At 32.7% G+C, this 17,895-nt stretch overlaps 2 protein-coding genes across 3 annotated transcripts; one reads left to right on the top strand and one right to left on the bottom strand.

Moving 5' to 3' along the window:
• Nucleotides 1–2,778: 2,778 nt before the first annotated feature.
• Nucleotides 2,779–6,176, top strand: LOC109150498 (myosin-binding protein 7-like). Of its 2 annotated transcripts, none has more exons than XM_019298431.1 (4): nucleotides 2,779–3,159; nucleotides 3,443–4,878; nucleotides 5,353–5,399; nucleotides 5,698–6,040. In XM_019298431.1, exons 2-4 carry the CDS (start codon nucleotides 3,484–3,486, stop codon nucleotides 5,798–5,800), a joined length of 1,545 nt encoding a protein of 514 aa, XP_019153976.1. In that variant the 5' UTR covers nucleotides 2,779–3,159; nucleotides 3,443–3,483; the 3' UTR covers nucleotides 5,801–6,040. The 2 variants fall into 2 exon arrangements, with proteins under 2 accessions (XP_019153976.1, XP_019153968.1); XM_019298423.1 differs by having other exon boundaries at nucleotides 2,782–3,159; nucleotides 3,272–4,878; nucleotides 5,698–6,176.
• A 3,151-nt stretch (nucleotides 6,177–9,327) lies between these two features.
• LOC109150442 (TMV resistance protein N-like) lies at nucleotides 9,328–15,454 on the bottom strand. Its single transcript, XM_019298355.1, has 6 exons — nucleotides 14,792–15,454; nucleotides 13,291–14,410; nucleotides 11,813–12,100; nucleotides 10,612–11,679; nucleotides 9,909–10,492; nucleotides 9,328–9,465 (listed from the first exon to the last, which is right to left on the bottom strand). Exons 1-5 carry the CDS (start codon nucleotides 15,280–15,282, stop codon nucleotides 9,953–9,955), a joined length of 3,507 nt encoding a protein of 1,168 aa, XP_019153900.1. The 5' UTR covers nucleotides 15,283–15,454; the 3' UTR covers nucleotides 9,328–9,465; nucleotides 9,909–9,952.
• Between the last annotated feature and the right edge of the window lie 2,441 nt (nucleotides 15,455–17,895).

The raw sequence follows: 17,895 nt of genomic DNA, 5'->3' as shown, positions 1-17,895 counted from the left end.
ATGATATTTTGATAAAATACCCGAGTGTTAAAGCATGTGTATATATATACTAATATATAGGCGCTAGTTTTTTTTTTTTTTTTTTTTTTTAATCCTACTGACTCTATTACAGTGTAGTATCTTAAAAAAAAAGTTTAAAATGACATAAAATGGCATGTTAAGTTGCTATTTTGTGGTATAATTATTAGTGGGGTCGACTTCTGATTTGGGTCGATCAAAGTAGATTCGGGTTCTTCGTAGTGAGACGACGAGATTGATATATTGCACGCTCAAAACGAATAATGAGTGAATGAGATATTGATTCTCAAAGTAGACCCATTGAGTTGGAAAAATGAAGGTAAAAATGAGTTTTTGTCTACATTGGTTTGGAAAGAGGATTTGCCCCACTATTTATACAAGAGCTCTTTTTTAAACTTATTGAATTGTATAGTATATAGGCTCTTTCTCGCGCGCAGGGGAGGTGGGTTGGCTCAAGCCTAATCTCAAGTTTTCCAACATGCCGCCGTTACTAGAGTTAATTTTTAATTAATTTCAATTTTAATTTTTTGAATTAAAACATATGTTAACGGTTGCTGTTACATGAAGGTGTATGGGTGCCCTTAAGTGCCATAATAAAGGCTATTCACTCCTCAATCCCTATATAAGAAGGAGTTGGGCAGTAGCAGATTTACACACAACAAGAAAGTATATTTTCAGCCTCAAAACTCTCTACTTCTACTCTCTTCTTAGCCGAAATTGTGTTCATCACATTCCTCTACTTCGTCGGATTCCTTGTTCTTGTTTGGGTGCTCAAACATTGAATCGTAGCAAGTTTTATCCCGGGAAGCCTAGGCTACAACGCTCCTAGCACTTGTGGGAGGTAGCAAATAAGGTTTTAAGGAAAGAGTGATCGCTTGATTCTTGTTAAAAACCCAACACCAAACACGAGTCAATCTCTTCATCTTTCATTCCCTTTTTTATACATAAAATAATAATCCTTATTTTGTAGGATTATTATTGGGTTATACCAACGAGACATCCAACATAGTATCTATTCAAACATACTTTCTCAACCTATTAAAACACAAAGAGTCAACAACGCCTCCACTAAGGTTCGATCTCATAACCTTCCATATGGGAGAAGTCATTACATAGCATTGGCTTATAAATAATTTATAGGTGATAGTTTAGTATTATAAATAATTTATTTTTGTTTTTTTGTTGAATGATACTAGCTCTATTACATTGTAGTATCTGTTCATATACTTTCTCAACCTACTGAAACACAAAGAGCTAATAATGCCTCCACTGAGGCTCGAACTCACAACCTTCTAAATAAAAGTCCAACCCGGATACCATTGGACCACATAGTCCTGGTAATTTATTTTTGTTTTTATTTGTTTGTAAATATAAATTTTAATAAAAATTATTTACATTATTAAATAAAATTATAAATTAGTTCGTTTTAAAATATTTTTTTAAGTATATAAGTATAATTCGTTTAAAGTAGTGTAAATATAATTTGAACTAAATTATTATTATTATTTGTTATCATATTTTAATATTAGTTTTTTTTCTTTAACTTAATGATTACAGATTAATCATAAACTCACGTGATTTTGTTTTCAAAGTAATTATAAATAATTAAATATACATGATAAATTATGCAATCAGCCACCCGGTAATAGCATGAATTTTTACGGGTATAAAATGCCTAGTCATCTTATCTTACTCTATATAATAGCAAAATATTTTTGCCATGTCATTTTCCCGCAATCCCGCCTAAATCAAACGACATCGTTCCATGGTATAACCTGAATTATTAATCACAATGAGTTTTAAATGTCTTAGGAAATTCGAATTATTAATCACATTTAATTTTAATGTCTTGACATATGAAAAGTTGCTTGCATATCAGAATTGTTCTTTAATATCACATTTAAGACATTCAATAACATTGAGAATGCAAAATAAATTTAAATGGAAGACAATTATTGCAATCTTCAAGACTAAACATTAATTTTAAAATTAATTTGCATATACATATGATTATATTCTACAAACATACAGCACTATAAATACATCTTCACGATTAAGTAAAAAAAGGCTGAAATGGTGTGGCGAACTAAGCTGTGCAGGACAGCAGTACCTGTCTGTCGTTTGTTGAGCTTTCAAAGAAGCTTTGCAGGGCAACATGGTGAAGCTGTATTGGGCATGTTGGGTAAGCGTCCAAGAAGAGGATGAATACACTTTCACCTTCAAAGATTGCACTTCAGAGAGCTGTGTTGCACTAAAAGAATCCACAATCATAAAAAGCAAGAGGAAGGCCATATCACTAATTCAGGTGCTTAGTCTACCATCATTTCAATCTTACTCCATAATAATATAGTTTATATTATTAATAATGAACAGTATGTATTTATATAATATTTTAAATTAATTTTCAAGAAAAAATCTAAAATGTATTCAGCCAGAAAAGAAAAAAACATTTACCATACAAAATACAGAGCACAAAATATATAGACATATTATATGATGTTTTATGTGGAGTGTGAACAATTTCTAGATAAAAGATACTTAAATTTTATACCGTGCATCGCACGGGACAAATACTAGTTTAGATAAAATTTAACTAATTAAAAGTTAAAAATCGAGTTGTTTATGTGAATTTATAAAAAAATTTATGGTAACATATAAGTTTGAAATGGATCGAAATTATTATGCCAAAGTGTAAAATTTGCGGGAAAATTATAAGCGAAATGTTCGGGGAAGATTCCAAAACCACTGCACTGCCAGATGCCAAAATTACAGTCCGTATATACTTCCGAAAAATCTCCGGTTTCAAACCAAAACCGCTCATCCTTTGACCATGTTGTACAGCAGCCAGCCAGAGAAGGAAAATAATAATTAAAAAAATAAATAAATAAACAAAAAAAATCCGCCATTAATTCACGAAAAACTAAGCAATTAAACAAAATCTAGGGTTTGAAGATCATATTATTCACATATCTTTTCTCAGCACAAGCTTCTTTTTTAATTCCCTTTCTCCACCCTTCCCTCTCTGTTTTCCCTCGCTTTTCTGAAATTTCCGGTTCCCCGGAGAAAATTTGGTCCACGTTTTTGTTTTCCGGGAAAATTTCACCGCCTCCATTTCTTAGCTCCCTGCTCATCGTCCTCCAGGTATAGTATACGAACATTGTTATATTGTTTTATATTGTATGATGAATTGGCTGCCTGTGGAATTTAGCATTGATTTGGGTATGAATTCATAGGTTTTGATGGCATTTTGCAGGAATTTTATTCTGTGTGTATATTGTGATTGAGGATAGGGAGATTTGGCGAATTAGGTGAGGGATATGTATTGGTTTACAATTGAAGAGGAAGGGATTGGAGCTATGTTGTACAGGAATTTATTAGGTTGATTTTAAAAATAAAAAAAAAATACTATTTTCTTTGGTGTTAGATTAATTGTGGATTTAGGGTTTGGTGAATGTGCATTGATCTATGGATTTCGAAAGTGCGTCCCCAATGTCAGAGAGGCTGGCCAAATGCTGTGATTGTGGTTGCAGCTGTTCCATGATGAATGAATCCTTTTCTGGTACTTGGTCCCGCAACATGAAACGCAAGTACCAAGAATTCGATGGCACTGCTTTTACTATTCCAGGATTAATCTTACCTCAGACGGCACGTATTGATATTGAAAATGAATGTGCTGCCCTTCGTGAAATGGTCAGCAACCAGCAGCAGATGATCCTGGATTTACGTATTGAGTTGGATAAGGAGAGAAATGCCTCCTCAACAGCGGCTGATGAGGCAATGTCAATGATCCTGAGGTTGCAAAGCGAAAAAGCAGAGATTCAGATGGAATTTACGCAATTTAAAAGATTTACAGAGGAAAGAGCAGCACATGACCAACAGGAGATGGAGGCCTTGGAGGACTTGGTGTTTAAGAGGGAGCAAACAATGCAATCTTTGACGTGTGAGGTGCAAATGTACAAACACAGAATGCTGAGTTATGGGTTCACAGAATCTGAAGCTGATGGAGAGGGTGAAAAAAGGGGTCATTTGAGTGAGAATAATAGCATGGCTGAGATTTCGGATGAACAATTTGAACTTCCTTTATGCGACTATCCCCCGCTCAAATGCTTGAATGAGAATCAAGTTTGCTCTGAGGTTGAAAATGAGATTGTGGATGTTGAGAAATATGCATTTGGGGAGACACCACATTCACAGGATCATTTGCAAGACTTGGAGTGTAGGATCAACCAGTTGGAGAGGAGTCCTAGGTTCAGTCAACCCGATGGAGAATCGTATAAGAACAATGTCCTTGAAAAAGTGATAGTTGATCAATCTCCTCATATGAGTGAGTCGCCAACAGATAGTTCAGGTACCTTCTTCCCTACAAATAATGAAATGGATTCTAATATCATAACAGAGTCTCCAAAATTTGGTGGAAGTTCTAGGAGGACAGAACTTCCACAGGTGTATGAGTTTTCAAATGTGAGGAAAGCGGATAATGCATCAGATGTTGAAGATGACACGAGTGACAGAGTTTACACGATTGACTCCATTCATCAAAGTGTATCGCACAATGATGCTGCAAATGCCAAGGCAACTATTGGAGTGGGTGTTGATTTCGTTACATCCCCAACGGAATCATCAAATTATACAAATATGGAAGATCCTGATGTCAAGAAGCTTTTTATGAGACTTCAAGCACTTGAGGCCGATAGGGAGTCAATGAGACAGGAAATTGTATCAATGCGGACTGATAAAGCACAGCTGGTATTGCTGAAGGAGATTGCCCAGCAGTTGTGCAAAGACATGACACCAGCAATGGAAACACGTTTGAGGAAGCCATATGCTGCTGGGCCCACTTCATTTACGTCAATGTCCACGGTAATGTAGTTATAATAGATATGCCATAAAATGTATTTGTTATATCCATTTTTACATTTTCATGATGCAGAGTTTTTTGTGGTACTTGTTCATTGATTCTAGATGTCCCCGTTTCATTTTAAGCATTAAAAGGGGATAAATTGATGAAAAAGTAGGACTATTAGATCCTGTTAAAAGATTGAGTTCTGACTAACAAGAAACTCTGCCCTCTTATGAAAGAAATCAGCATTGCTAGTTATGGGCCTTAATTAATTTTAGGATTATTGCTTTGTGAAGATTCCCACCATTGCCTCTGCTCCCATCCTTTGATGGAGCTTCATGTCAATTGTCAAGGACATAGGATAATACAAGACTTGTGTGGAATTGACATGTGAAATAAGGCTCTTTTCGCTTGTCTTGCTTTTTGTTATCTGGCATCTGGTCCGATATACCCTTACATCTCAGCTGATTGTTTCTTTAATTTATTATGTCCAGTGGGCCGAGTCCTTAGTCACATGGAGAAGGAAAACAAGTAGATGCAAGTGAGTACATCTCTACATCTCTTTGACATGAAAAAAATACTCATGTAACATGGGGTTTTGGACATGGCAAGTGAATCATTATTTTTCTCATATCAAAGTCAATGTTGAAAAAATCGCTAGGCGCCTGGGGACTGCCTAGGGCGCCTAGAGTGCCTAGAACACCTAGGTGGGCACCTAGAGCGCCTAGGAGGCCAACCGCCTAGCGCCTAGGCGCGATTTTTGCAACACTAATCAAAGTGCATTGTTACAATCCTTTGTGCTCCTGAGTCCTGCCTTTGTAACCAATGTTGTTGTGTAGGCAAATGTTTGGGTTGTCTGGCAACAATGCGGGCTTGCTAACTCTGTTAAACAAGGGACCTTGCGTGGGACAGTGGAGATGTCTTACGAGCACTCAAGTCTGAAACCAGTTCCGGTCTCCTGACCACAGCCTATGTTCATCAATGTAAATGCAGCAGATTGGAATAAATGGTAATAGCTGTTACTTCTGGCAGTGATGTTCTGGATTCCAAATTGATGCAGATTTATGATGGGCAGTGTGTGCAGTGTTCTTTGACTTTATCATTGAATCTGAATACTTAATGTTTAAGCGTGGTGAGCAAAGATATACCATTAGCCATGTGGCTCTTGCAGTTTTATGGCTGTGGAATTTTACTGAAAGGGCATCTACAAATAGTTTCTCCTGTACATAACTACATAAGTACATAACAGTTTGTGCATGAATTTTCTGTGAAAAATATGATAATCAAATTCTTTTTTATGGCAGGACCATAATTTTGTCTTATTTTTATCTTAAATGAAGCACTACACTTAGCTTCACTCTGCCATTGTCTTTACACCCAAAAATGGGAAAGTTGCTGTATGCACATTTTATTTTATTTGATAACTGTAATTTTATGATCAGATGATAGTAATGATAACATTATGAATAGAAAAAATGATTCGGCACTTTTGGTTCCCATAAAATATTTGAGGTGAAATGGAATTGAAATTTATGAAAAATAAATTACTGAAAATATTGATTCCGTTGTGTAGTTAGGTTTGAGATTGTATGGAATAATGATTATAAACCAATATACCTCTACACAACAACAACAACTATAATAATAATTAAGAAAAATTAGTGAGGAATAATGATTATAAACCAATATACCCCTACACAACAACAACAACAACAACAATAATAATAATAATAATAATAATAATAATAATAATTAAGAAAAATTAATGAGGACAAAATGATCATAAAGTCAAAGATCAATGTTCATAAACTATAGTCACATTCAATATGTTCATAAACCCAACACTGTAATAAATATTCTCTTCAAAATATTCATAAAAACAAAACTACAAAAGTAAATATACATAAACGCTAAACTAAATAACTTGTATCAACATTTCATTATAATCGTTATATTTTTACAACAAGAATAATCACAACAAATATGGCAGAAAAAGGGAATCGGTAATATTCACGGAAGATTTATTATAAAAAACAAAATTCTAAACAGAAAAGACAACAATTGAAAATGAGGAGGAAAATCTCGTAAAGATTGAGTGGAAGACTCAGCTAAGTGAAGTCTAGAGATGAATGACAAAGGGAAAGAGGAAAGCTAAGGAACACAATGAAGGAATTTCATTCTGCTGTGCATTAGGAACACACAATACCGATCAATTCCTTATTGTTTGATTAAAGATAATGAAACCCTTTCTCTCAACCATACTCTAATTAAAATTAATTATTACGTTTATTTAATTATCTACTTGTTCCAATTCCAGTATCAAAATTCATTTTTTAATAAAATAATAAAATATTAGACGCATTATTCTTGCCCATTCCTACTTTTCATCTTGAACATTGGAACCAAAAAAAAAAAGTTACCAGAATATATATACATATATATATATATATATATATATATATATATATATATATATATATATATATATATATATTAGTTAGCTCTGATAGAAATCTTGTAGTATATGATATTATAATAGTCCCACATTTTCATCCCCAATTGATAAATTTGTTGGGAAGGAAATTATTGATGGTAAGCCAAGTGTCTTACAAATTCTGTAATGGATGATTAACTTAAAAAAAAAAAAAATAGAGGAAAGAAAAATATAAAGAAAAATGACGTGAAAAATAAGAGAGACAGACAACACAATTTTGGACATTATATTGATAATTTGATGTATATATAGAGGCTCAACTATAGACCCATAACTTGTGTGTCAACCTTTGAAAAGAAAATATTTAATGCACTTGTATTGTGTATTTTATTGATCAAAAATAAAATTTAGTATTAACAAAGTACATTTTGCAAATTCAATTCTCTCATTTTACCCTAGCTATGTATACTACAAATTAAAGTAAATGAATTATAAAGAAAAAAACAGTTAGTAAAATAACATATTGCCAGAAACATATTTATGCTCCTTATTCCTCACACCTAATTCAATTTGAAAATTTTCATGTACATTTTTTTTAAAGCACTACACAAGAAATACTAAAACAACATAAGAAACTTGACAAAAGTTATTAGACAATATTAATGTACAATGTTCTCCTTTGCTTATTTTATTTGAATTATTTTTTAGTTAATTCTAAAATAATATTTATTTTTAATTTTTAATTTAATTAGCATTAACTTGATGGAATTTGTTTATAAGTGCTACCCTCTAAAATTAACACAACAATCTCTATAGTTGTGTAAGCAAAAAACAATGTAGAAGATGATGAGATGGTTTTTCTGAATTTTCCGAACTATAGCGCTACATGCAACCCTACAGTAGGGCCCAAATATTTCATCTAATTAATATTTCTAAAAAATAATATCCACCTACTCATTATAACAAAAATAAGAATAATAATAGCTCCGAAAAGAAGATTGATCAAGTTGGTGAAGAATGATTTTTGTACTAGAACATCATGAATTCAATTCTTCTTAACAATTTCTCTGTCGAGCCTAGCTATCAAATTGGATCTTCCTACACAATATTTAAATGAAATAAATTATACAAAAATTTAATCTAAACAACATTTTTGAAAAATAACCAACACCTATTCACTAATTCATCATGACAAAAGTATTTGCATATCTTGCTGATTATGAGTGTCAGAATGTTCAGCTAAGTAATAGGACTTCTCCTCACAGCTTGACAGCAATATAATTATGTCTTATAATAATCTAGCTAGCGCCTAGTTATCACATTTTTGCTATGAACATTACTTGTTCTAAGGAACCAAAGTCATGAAAGCAGAAATTGAGGCCTAGCTTGAAGGCCAATAATACATGGGTTCTAACTGACTTGCCACCCTCGGAACAATCAATTGGGTGTACAAGATTAAACACAAAGCGGATGGAACTATTGAAAAATACAAGGCAAGGCTGATAGCTAAGGGATACATTCAAATTCCCATATTGGATTACTTGGATACCTTTAGCCCAGAAATCACAAAGGCATAAGCATTAATCAAATGAAGTATGCATTGGAATTACTTGGCATCACATGTTGTTTTACATTGCAAACCTGCCAAAACCCCCCATGTTGCCCTGCCTCTATCAAGCTAAGCAAAGACAACGGAAGTGCTTTGGAGTATCACTCAATATAGAAGATTAATTGAAAAATTGCTATATCTCACCATTACAAGACCAGAAATCAGTTTTGCTATACAGGAGTTAGTTATCTCAATTTCTAGATTGCCCTACAGACATACATTTACAAGTTGCACATAATATCCCAAAAGCTCAATTCCAGCTTCCGAATCACAAGCCTCCATCTGTAATGGCCATATTGCAAGCAGATAATACGCCCTACATTTTCCGTTTAAGTAGAAGAGAATGTGAATAACACAATAGATTTTGAAAGGATTACATAATAGATGAAAATCATGAAATGAATTTCCACAATACGCGAAGGCATTAAAAAAGAAAAAAAAAAAAAAAACTTCTTCAACTGTATGATTCATCTTATTAAAAGGCAGTGTAAGGATGCCTACCAAATTCGAACAAACTACTACAACTTGCTTCTCAAGGGGAGCCCCTGCGAACAATGTTAAGACCTGTAGCATGAAAGTATGAAAAAAAAGATAAGAATTTACACTAATTGCTCATATACGCCCAATGCAAAACACAACCACTTTGAGTTGTTTTTACTACTTATCATAACTTAATATTAATATTTCTACTAATTAGAGCATTATTAGCTAAAGTTAACAGCAACATTGGAACACCTTACAAGAAATCAAAATATAAAATCTTCATATATGTACAAATTTCTAAATTCTGGGGTTGAACATAGTCCAACCAAGCAAATTCCCTACCACGGCTTAAACATCTAACATATCAGAATCCAATTTGTTAAAAAAGAGAAGTTATTCTACCACTTTAGACAACACAAAGTCATAAAGCTATTAAACTAATTAACATAGCCCAACCAAGCAAATTCCCTACCATGGCTTGAACATCTAACAGAACCCAATTTGTTCAAAAATAGAGTTAATACCTCATTGATATGACACCCAGGAATTCTTCTTCTTCTTCAGTGTTCTAACAAACTTTAGTGAGGGGTAGAAGTTGTAGGGAGCCATCTTTATCTCTGTACAATGCTTCAACTTCAAATTTCTTCACCACACTTGCAACTCTTATTTTCTTCATCAAACTTGCTTCACCTAATGACCTAATCCTATCTCTGTAGAATCCTTTATAAACTTCAGTTATAGGTGTAGCTTTGATGACTTCTCCGGCTTTTATACCTCCATACGCATAATCGTAAAGATCATTAAGTGTAATGACATGTAAAAATGAAATTCCTTCAACTTCTAATTGGATCCCATGATAATTATACCATGTTTGTGGGAAATCTTTGGAATCATGCTTTTCAATTATGATTTCATAATGACAATAAAGTGGTGGGAGTAGTGGAGCCGGATTGAACACAACTAAAAAAACAAATCCATAAAATTCCAATGTATGATTCTTCAAATTGGATGATGGATATTCAAATGATATTTCTTTCTGACATCTAATCCGACCAGGAATTTCATTACAAGCAAGAAGACCATTGGAATTCATGGAGTGTTTTAAAACCTGTGAAAGGAAATCAAACATATGAGACAATAGTAAGAATTACATAGCACTAAAATTTTGTCAATAATTAATTAATATAATAGATGACTCAAATTGAAGAGCTGGAAAAACATATGTACCTCCTTAATGCGTTCTGAGAAATCAGTATGAGGAACATCTCCAAACACTATTGTCCTTATGGAATGAAGATTCTCCCAACCTTTAAACTCCTTCAACTTTTTGCAATTGATGAGATGCAAATGACACAACCCCGTACAATTTGATAAGTCTGATACTTTTTCAATCAACTCACAATTTTGAACACTAAGATCTTGAAGTTTTGGAGGAAGTTCTGGGAGCAATTTCAGGTTTTGGCAATCATCTAAGTAGATTTCAGTAACATTGGGAGGAAGTTTTGGGAGCATTTTTAAGTTTTTCCAACCATCTAACCTAATTTCAGAAAGATTTGGAGGAAGTTCTGGAAGCATTTCAAACTTTTCACAACCACCTAAAACAATTTTCCAAAGATTGGGAGGAAATTCTGTGAGCATTTTAAGGTTTTTGCAACTAGATAAATTAATTGTCTTAAGATTGAGAGGGAGTTTTGGGAGCATTTCAAGATTTTCACAGCCATTTAAAGTAATATGCTCAAGATTTGGAGGAAGATTCGGAAGCATTTTAAGACTTTTGCAACTATCTAAAGAAATAACTCTAAGGTTAAGTGGAAGCTCTTGGATCATTTTTACATTGTCACAATGATACAATTGGACCAGTTCAACAGTGTGAGGAAGTTGTTGGAGTACTTCTTGGTTCTTGCAGAAATTCAACAGAATTGATTTAAGGTTGAACAAATGAGACAGGTTGGAGAGCACCCCATAAGTACTGGTAAGTCCAAGACATAGACTTTGTAATGAGGTTAAATTTCCAAAAATTTCCGGGGATGTTTTAAGTTCTAACGAACCGGACATATAAAGATCTTGCAGTGACCGCAAATGGCTGACGTTCTTTGGAAGTTTCTTTAACTTTTCACAAAGATCAAAATTTAAAGAAACTAATTTCCCCAATTCTCCGATGGAAGAATGCACCTTTAACAAACTTGAGCATCCCATAAATGATAACTTACTGAGATTTTGACAGCCACTAAAGTTTGGAGTCCTTGTGAGATGTTTGCAGTAAGAGAAATCCAAAGACTTGAGACAAGGAATATACTGTTTTGATCAATTCAATAAACAAAAAACAACAGAAATTAAAAACATATATTAAATTATAATTTATTATCTTTATCTAACTATTTTGCTATAACAATGAGTTATAGATAAAAATAAAATATTATCGAATTACCTTTAGAGGGGCTTTAAATTCTTTAATGTTGCTATTCCCCATTTCCAGACTCACAAGCTTCTCAAAAAAACCACCTGATGGAATATCTATAGATTTCAAAGGGCAATGGTTCCATCGCAAACATCTAAGCGCCTTGGAACTGGATAGATGTTTGAAATTTCCATCAAGATGGACTTCATCAATTTCAAGAATTCTTAAATTCTCCATGTTCTTAAATGCTTTTGTATTGTACTTCACATTTTTCATAGGAGAGTAGTTGAATACAATCACCTCAATCTTTCTTGTATCCTACACAAAAAGCAAAATTAGTTAAACCAACACATAGGCAACAATTCGATAAATGATTATTTTAAGAGAACAACAATTTAGTTCGTGTATAAAAAATTTAAAATCTTTAGAGGGTTTTAGCTAGCGAAATATGATTTATATTCTTTAGATTAAATTTCACTAAGTGTATTTCGAGTTTGAGGTATTACTAGCTTTGATCCTCAACTTACAAGTCTACAATAATAAGTCCTCTAGTTCTCTAAAACTACCAATAAGGCAATAATAGTCCTCTGACTTTGAGATGCTACCAGCTTTGGTCTTCAACTTACAAGCCTACCATAATAAGTTCCCCAATTTCTCTAAAGCTACTTAGTACGCTTGTAAGTTGAGGGCCAAAGTTGGTAGTGCCTCAAACTTAGATGACCTTTAGTAGAATTTGGACTATTAATGATGAGAAAAATTCGCAGCACACAAAATTTAGAAAATCTAACATATTTATGCATTGAGGCTCGGTAAATAATAGAAAATCATTAGTTCGTGTCATGTTAATTCCATAAGAAATTATCAGGAAGATAATCTGTGGTAAATAAATAGTTATTATCTAAAAACATAATAAGTCTCAATCAAAGTTATATCCCCCATTTATCACTACAAGAATTAAGACATTTAGTGACAAATCTTCGTGACACTCCATAATTTAGTCACAAATATATAATACCTTTTTTGTGACCAAAAAATAGTTTGTCACTATTGTTTGTGATAATTGTGATAACTTTTTTTGGTGTCACGACTAGTATGTTAATTGTGTCAACTAAGTATTTGTTACAAATAAGTTGTCACTATTACTAGAATTATAGTGTCGTAACCTAAGTTGTCACTAAAAGTATGTGCATATAGGCGGCATTATAATTATGACAGGAACGAGTGTAATTGTGACAAAATATGTTATGGACACAAATTTTGGTACTTTTTGTGATAAATAGTTATTGGTCACTCTTTTTTATAATATTTGTGACAACTTTTTTTGTCAATAAACGTGAAATTTCTGTTGTCATATATGTTCATGTTTTTAATGCTAATCATTTTGTATACTGTGCTTTTAGAGTTGTACTATACTAAAAATCATTACCTTTTGATGTGAAATAGTAACATTAGTTGATATAAGATTTATGCATAATATTTGAGAATGAGATAAATTTAAAAATCATTACCTTTTCCCCTATAAGCACATCATGGATATCATTAGGACACCACAATCGACTACGCTCACTAGGATTGTTGGGTGACTCTGAACGAATAATTTCTCTCCCCATCTCTCGAATTAAGCTATGCATACTAATCAAAGACCGCTCACAATTGATCAAGCATTTGTCAACCAAGTCTTGAACTTCAATGTCTGAGAAATACCCCATGTTATCAATTTTCTCCTTAGAAACTCCACCAGAGAAACAAACAAGATCAAGAAAAAGAGATTTTATATGATCATCTGGAAGCCCATCATAACTAATCTTAAGTTTAGCTTGAATGTCATAATGAGGAATTCCTTTCATTTTTTCTAAAGCACTAATCCACTCCTTTTTTGATTTATGACACAGATAAGCCCCTAAAACTTCAAGAGCTAATGGAAGTCCATCACAATAAGCAACTATGCCATCTAGAAGCTCATTATAATCTTCTCTTATCAACCTAGGCTCTCCAAATGCATGTAGGCTAAACAGCTGCAAAGACTCCTCATGGTTCAATACTTTAACTTCATAAAGTTCATCCACATTCAACTCTTTAAAAACATGTGCGTCTCTTGTGGTTAAAATAAGTCTACTTCCTCCACCAAACCAATCTCGTCCTCCACATAATTTGTTGAATTGATTTCTATGCTCCAAATTATCAATGACTATGAGACATTTTTTTGCTTGAAGTCGCCTTTTCATCAACATGATTCCTTTATCTATACTGTCAATGTCAATCTCCTCATTAAAAAGATTCTTAAAAAGCTGTTTTTGTATTTTTGTGATCTGAGTATCAACTTCCTTAAGATTTATCCCATTATCTTCTTGTCTTGAAATTGCTGAATCTATCTCAAGAAAGCAACTGCTTTCAAAGTATACAAAAAGTCTATTATAGACAGCTTTGGCCAGAGTTGTTTTCCCAATACCTCCCATACCATAGATCCCAACCATGTGAACACCATCATTTGATTCTCCATGCAATAACTGAACGACACACTCAACACGAGAATCAAGTCCAACTCCATGCTTGGCAACAAACATTGGTACACGGCTTACTATACGTTGGACCTCCTTGATTATTGAATTGATGAACTTGGATTCGTATCTTCAGTATTCATATAGAAAATGAAAGCATTATGATGAAACTTGCAAATGAATATATAATCCATCTCTAAGTGTCTCTGTAATTCAATAATCATATATATGTGTGTGCATGCGTGCGTGTGAAGTATATTATTAATATGCAACTTTGAATTTATGCTCTTTTATGAGATATTCAATTATTTGCAACGTCATATATATATATATATATATATATATATATATATATATATATATATATATATATATATGTCCAATGCAATGTAAGTTTGAATGAAGGACATATATATAATCAAAAGTTTTATCCAATGGGGCATAACTCATCACAAATAAAATAAGAATTACTCCATTCAAATTAATAATGAGAAATGGGGCAAGACCATACCCATTGGCGACTCCTTGCAAATCCCATCCTGACATATCGGCGACTTTAATGAGTGCATCTCTCCATTTCTGTACTTTATCACTCCCGTGAAAGCGCTCTTTGTGCTTTGCCAAGGCCATGCCATAGCTCCCACTTTGTTTACGCACTTCGGAAGGATCAACATCGTAAAAAATAGGAAAAACTTTAAGTTTTTCCTTCTCCTTGAGCTCCACAATTTCCACCAATTCATCAAGACACCACCTAGAGGAGGCGTAATCTTTCGATAAGACTATCACAGCGATTCTTGAAGTTTGGATTGCTCTCATAAGCTCAGGAGCAAGATATTCACCCTTTCTGAGCTCCTCCTCGTCTCTAAATGTGCGGATTCCGGCTTGATGCAGCGCAAAATAAAGATGATCAGTGAAAGTTTTGCGTGTGTCTTCACCTCTGAAGCTCAAGAACACATCGTATTCCCAAGGAAAGGATTCAGGAGCGAGTGAAGGTGTTGCCATAGATAGACGACAGATCAGAAAAGTGAGTAAAAGAAGGAATGCTAGAAAAATTAGAGTGATCGAAGATGGATAGCTGTGAAACGGAAGACTTGAGTTTATAGAGATCGAGATGGGTAAAGTAGGTGAGAACGAAAGGAAATGGAAATATGGCAGAGATTGGGTGGTTGACTGAGCTTTTTGAAGTCCAGAGAGAAATAACAAAATTAATGGAAAGATGAAAGAAATTCTTATCATTTACTTGGAAATTTCCTTTTATATATAAGGGGGACCCGACACAGGAAGTTAGAAATACCACTCACCCTTGGCATCCAATTTTTAGCGATCCTCTTCTCTGGACTATATGTAAATAACTAGCTACCTCTCATGAAGGTGTTTTACGATGGCCCTGCTTGGTAAATGGTTGTTAGCTGTTAGCTGATTGTGTTAATTAGAGGATATAACTAGTTGATAATGGCCCTGTTTGGTAAAAAATTGGTCTATAGGCCAATTTTAGCTTATTTGACCACTATTAATTGTTTGATTTAGTTAAAATATCAATATAAATGTTTGGTTAATTAGTTTTTTGCAACTCCAAAAGGCTAAAATTAAAAAAGCTACTCCTAGCAACTTTTTCAATTAGCTTTTTGAGAAAAGAAATTATACCAAACAGCTATCAGCTAACAGCTAATTTACCAAACACTTTTTTACAATCAGCTAATGTTATCAACTATTTATACTCTCTAATTAACACAATCAGCTAATAGCAAACAGCTATCAGCTAACAGCCATTTTACCAAACAGGGCCAATATTGGCTGTTGTAGAAAAGTGTTTGGTAAATTAGCTGTTAGCTAATAGCTGTTTGGTATAATTTCTTTTTTGAAAAAGCTAATTGAAAAAGTTGCTTGAAGTAGCTTTTTGAATTTTAGATTTTGGAGTTGCAAAAAGCTAATTAATCAAAGACTTATATTGATATTTTAACTAAATCAAACAATTAATAGTGGTCAAATAAGCCAAAATTGGCCTATAGGTCAATTTTTTTTATCAAATAGGGCCTATATATATACTCCGTATATACTAGTAATTCACCCGCGCGATGCACGAAAAAAATTTATGTTATTATAAATATAAATAAAAAATAGAAAAACTAAAATATTTTAATTATTTAATATAATAATATTTTTGAGCTTCCATTAGTCAAGTATTTATTATTTTTATAGAATACAAAATTACAATTAAAATTAAAATTTTGTATGGTTAATATAATCTCTAATTATGTGCATATTTAAATAAACTTATAGAGATAATTTACATAATTACATTGATTTATTCTTAATTGTATTTCATCTATATTATAATTTTCACAATACAAATAATAACTAAGATAATTACATTTGGAAAGCAAATTTCAAATTTTGTATGTGTAAATTTAAACTCTAATTGAACACATTTTTTATATGATTATATAATATATAGCTATTTTATTTTTCAAAAGTATATTTTTTATATGATTATATAATATATAGCTATTTTATTTTTTAAATGTTGTGTTTTTTTTTAATAATAAAGGATGTTGTGGCATTAATTGTAACATTAATTATTTCCCAAACCATATAGCTTTATTATATAAAGGATGATATGATAATAATCCAACACTTTAATCTACTAATTAATAAAGAGTAATTTAACAAGAATCTTGTGGTCTAATAGTATCCGGTTGCTCTCCTAAGTGAGAAGTGATAGGTTCGAGTCTCAGTGAATGCGATTAGTGTCATTAACTTTGCTTATAAGTGCTACGCTCTAAACCAAGAAATGACTTTGGACGCACCGAAAAAGTTGGTTGGGGGAAATTATATTAAGGGAGCGGACAAGAAAGAGAAAGTGCCGTACAATAATTTGTAGTATATCGTATTGTTTATAATCCTCCAGTTTCACCCACCAATAAAGATATAGAAACGGACATTATTGAGGGTTAAGCGTGCAAAAGAGGGAGCTTTTTGGTAATTCAAAAATTATTAGTAAAAATAACATATTTGAATTTTTTTAGTTAGTTTTAAAATAATATTTATTTTTAATTTTTAATTTAATTAGCATTAACTTGATGAAATTGGTTTATAAGTGCTACCTCTCAAATTAACACAACAATCTCTATGGTTGTGTAAGCAAAAACAATATAGAAGATGATGAGATGGTTTTTCTGAATTTTCCGAGCTATAACGCTACATGCAACCCTACGGCACAAATATTTCATCTAATTAATATTTCTCAAAAATAATATCCACCTACTCATAATAATAATAATAATAATAATAATAATAATAATAGCTCCAAAAAGGTGATCAAGTTGGTGAAGAATGATTTTTGTACTAGAACATTACGAATTCAATTCTTCTTAACAATTTCTCTATGAGCCTATCAAATTAGATCTTCCTACACAGTATTTAAATGAAATAAATTATACAAAAATTTAATCTAAATAATATTTTTGGAAAATAACCAACACCAACTCACTAATTCATCATGACAAAAGTACTTGGATTGAACACGATCAAGTGGCAGGAGTAATGGAGCTGGATTGAACACGATCAAGTGGCAGGAGTAATGGAGCTGGATTGAACACAACCAAAAATACAATT

This window comes from Ipomoea nil, unplaced genomic scaffold (assembly GCF_001879475.1).
Source record: "Ipomoea nil cultivar Tokyo-kokei standard unplaced genomic scaffold, Asagao_1.1 scaffold0268, whole genome shotgun sequence".
Classification (NCBI taxonomy): Eukaryota; Viridiplantae; Streptophyta; class Magnoliopsida; order Solanales; family Convolvulaceae; genus Ipomoea; species Ipomoea nil.
This window is presented reverse-complemented; position numbering and strand designations above follow the sequence as displayed.

Bases quoted from the DNA above. Each gene is read 5' to 3' on its own strand.
- LOC109150498 (XM_019298423.1), top strand. From the start codon at position 3,484: ATGGATTTCGAAAGTGCGTCCCCAATGTCAGAGAGGCTGGCCAAATGC. The intron at 4,879-5,352 runs GTAATGTAGTTA...TATTATGTCCAG, and splicing joins CATTTACGTCAATGTCCACG to TGGGCCGAGTCCTTAGTCAC. The intron at 5,400-5,697 runs GTGAGTACATCT...GTTGTTGTGTAG, and splicing joins AGGAAAACAAGTAGATGCAA to GCAAATGTTTGGGTTGTCTG.
- LOC109150442 (XM_019298355.1), bottom strand. From the start codon at position 15,282: ATGGCAACACCTTCACTCGCTCCTGAATCCTTTCCTTGGGAATACGAT. The intron at 12,101-13,290 runs GTAATGATTTTT...CTTTTTGTGTAG, and splicing joins ATGTGCTTATAGGGGAAAAG to GATACAAGAAAGATTGAGGT. The intron at 11,680-11,812 runs GTAATTCGATAA...TGATCAAAACAG, and splicing joins AATTTAAAGCCCCTCTAAAG to TATATTCCTTGTCTCAAGTC.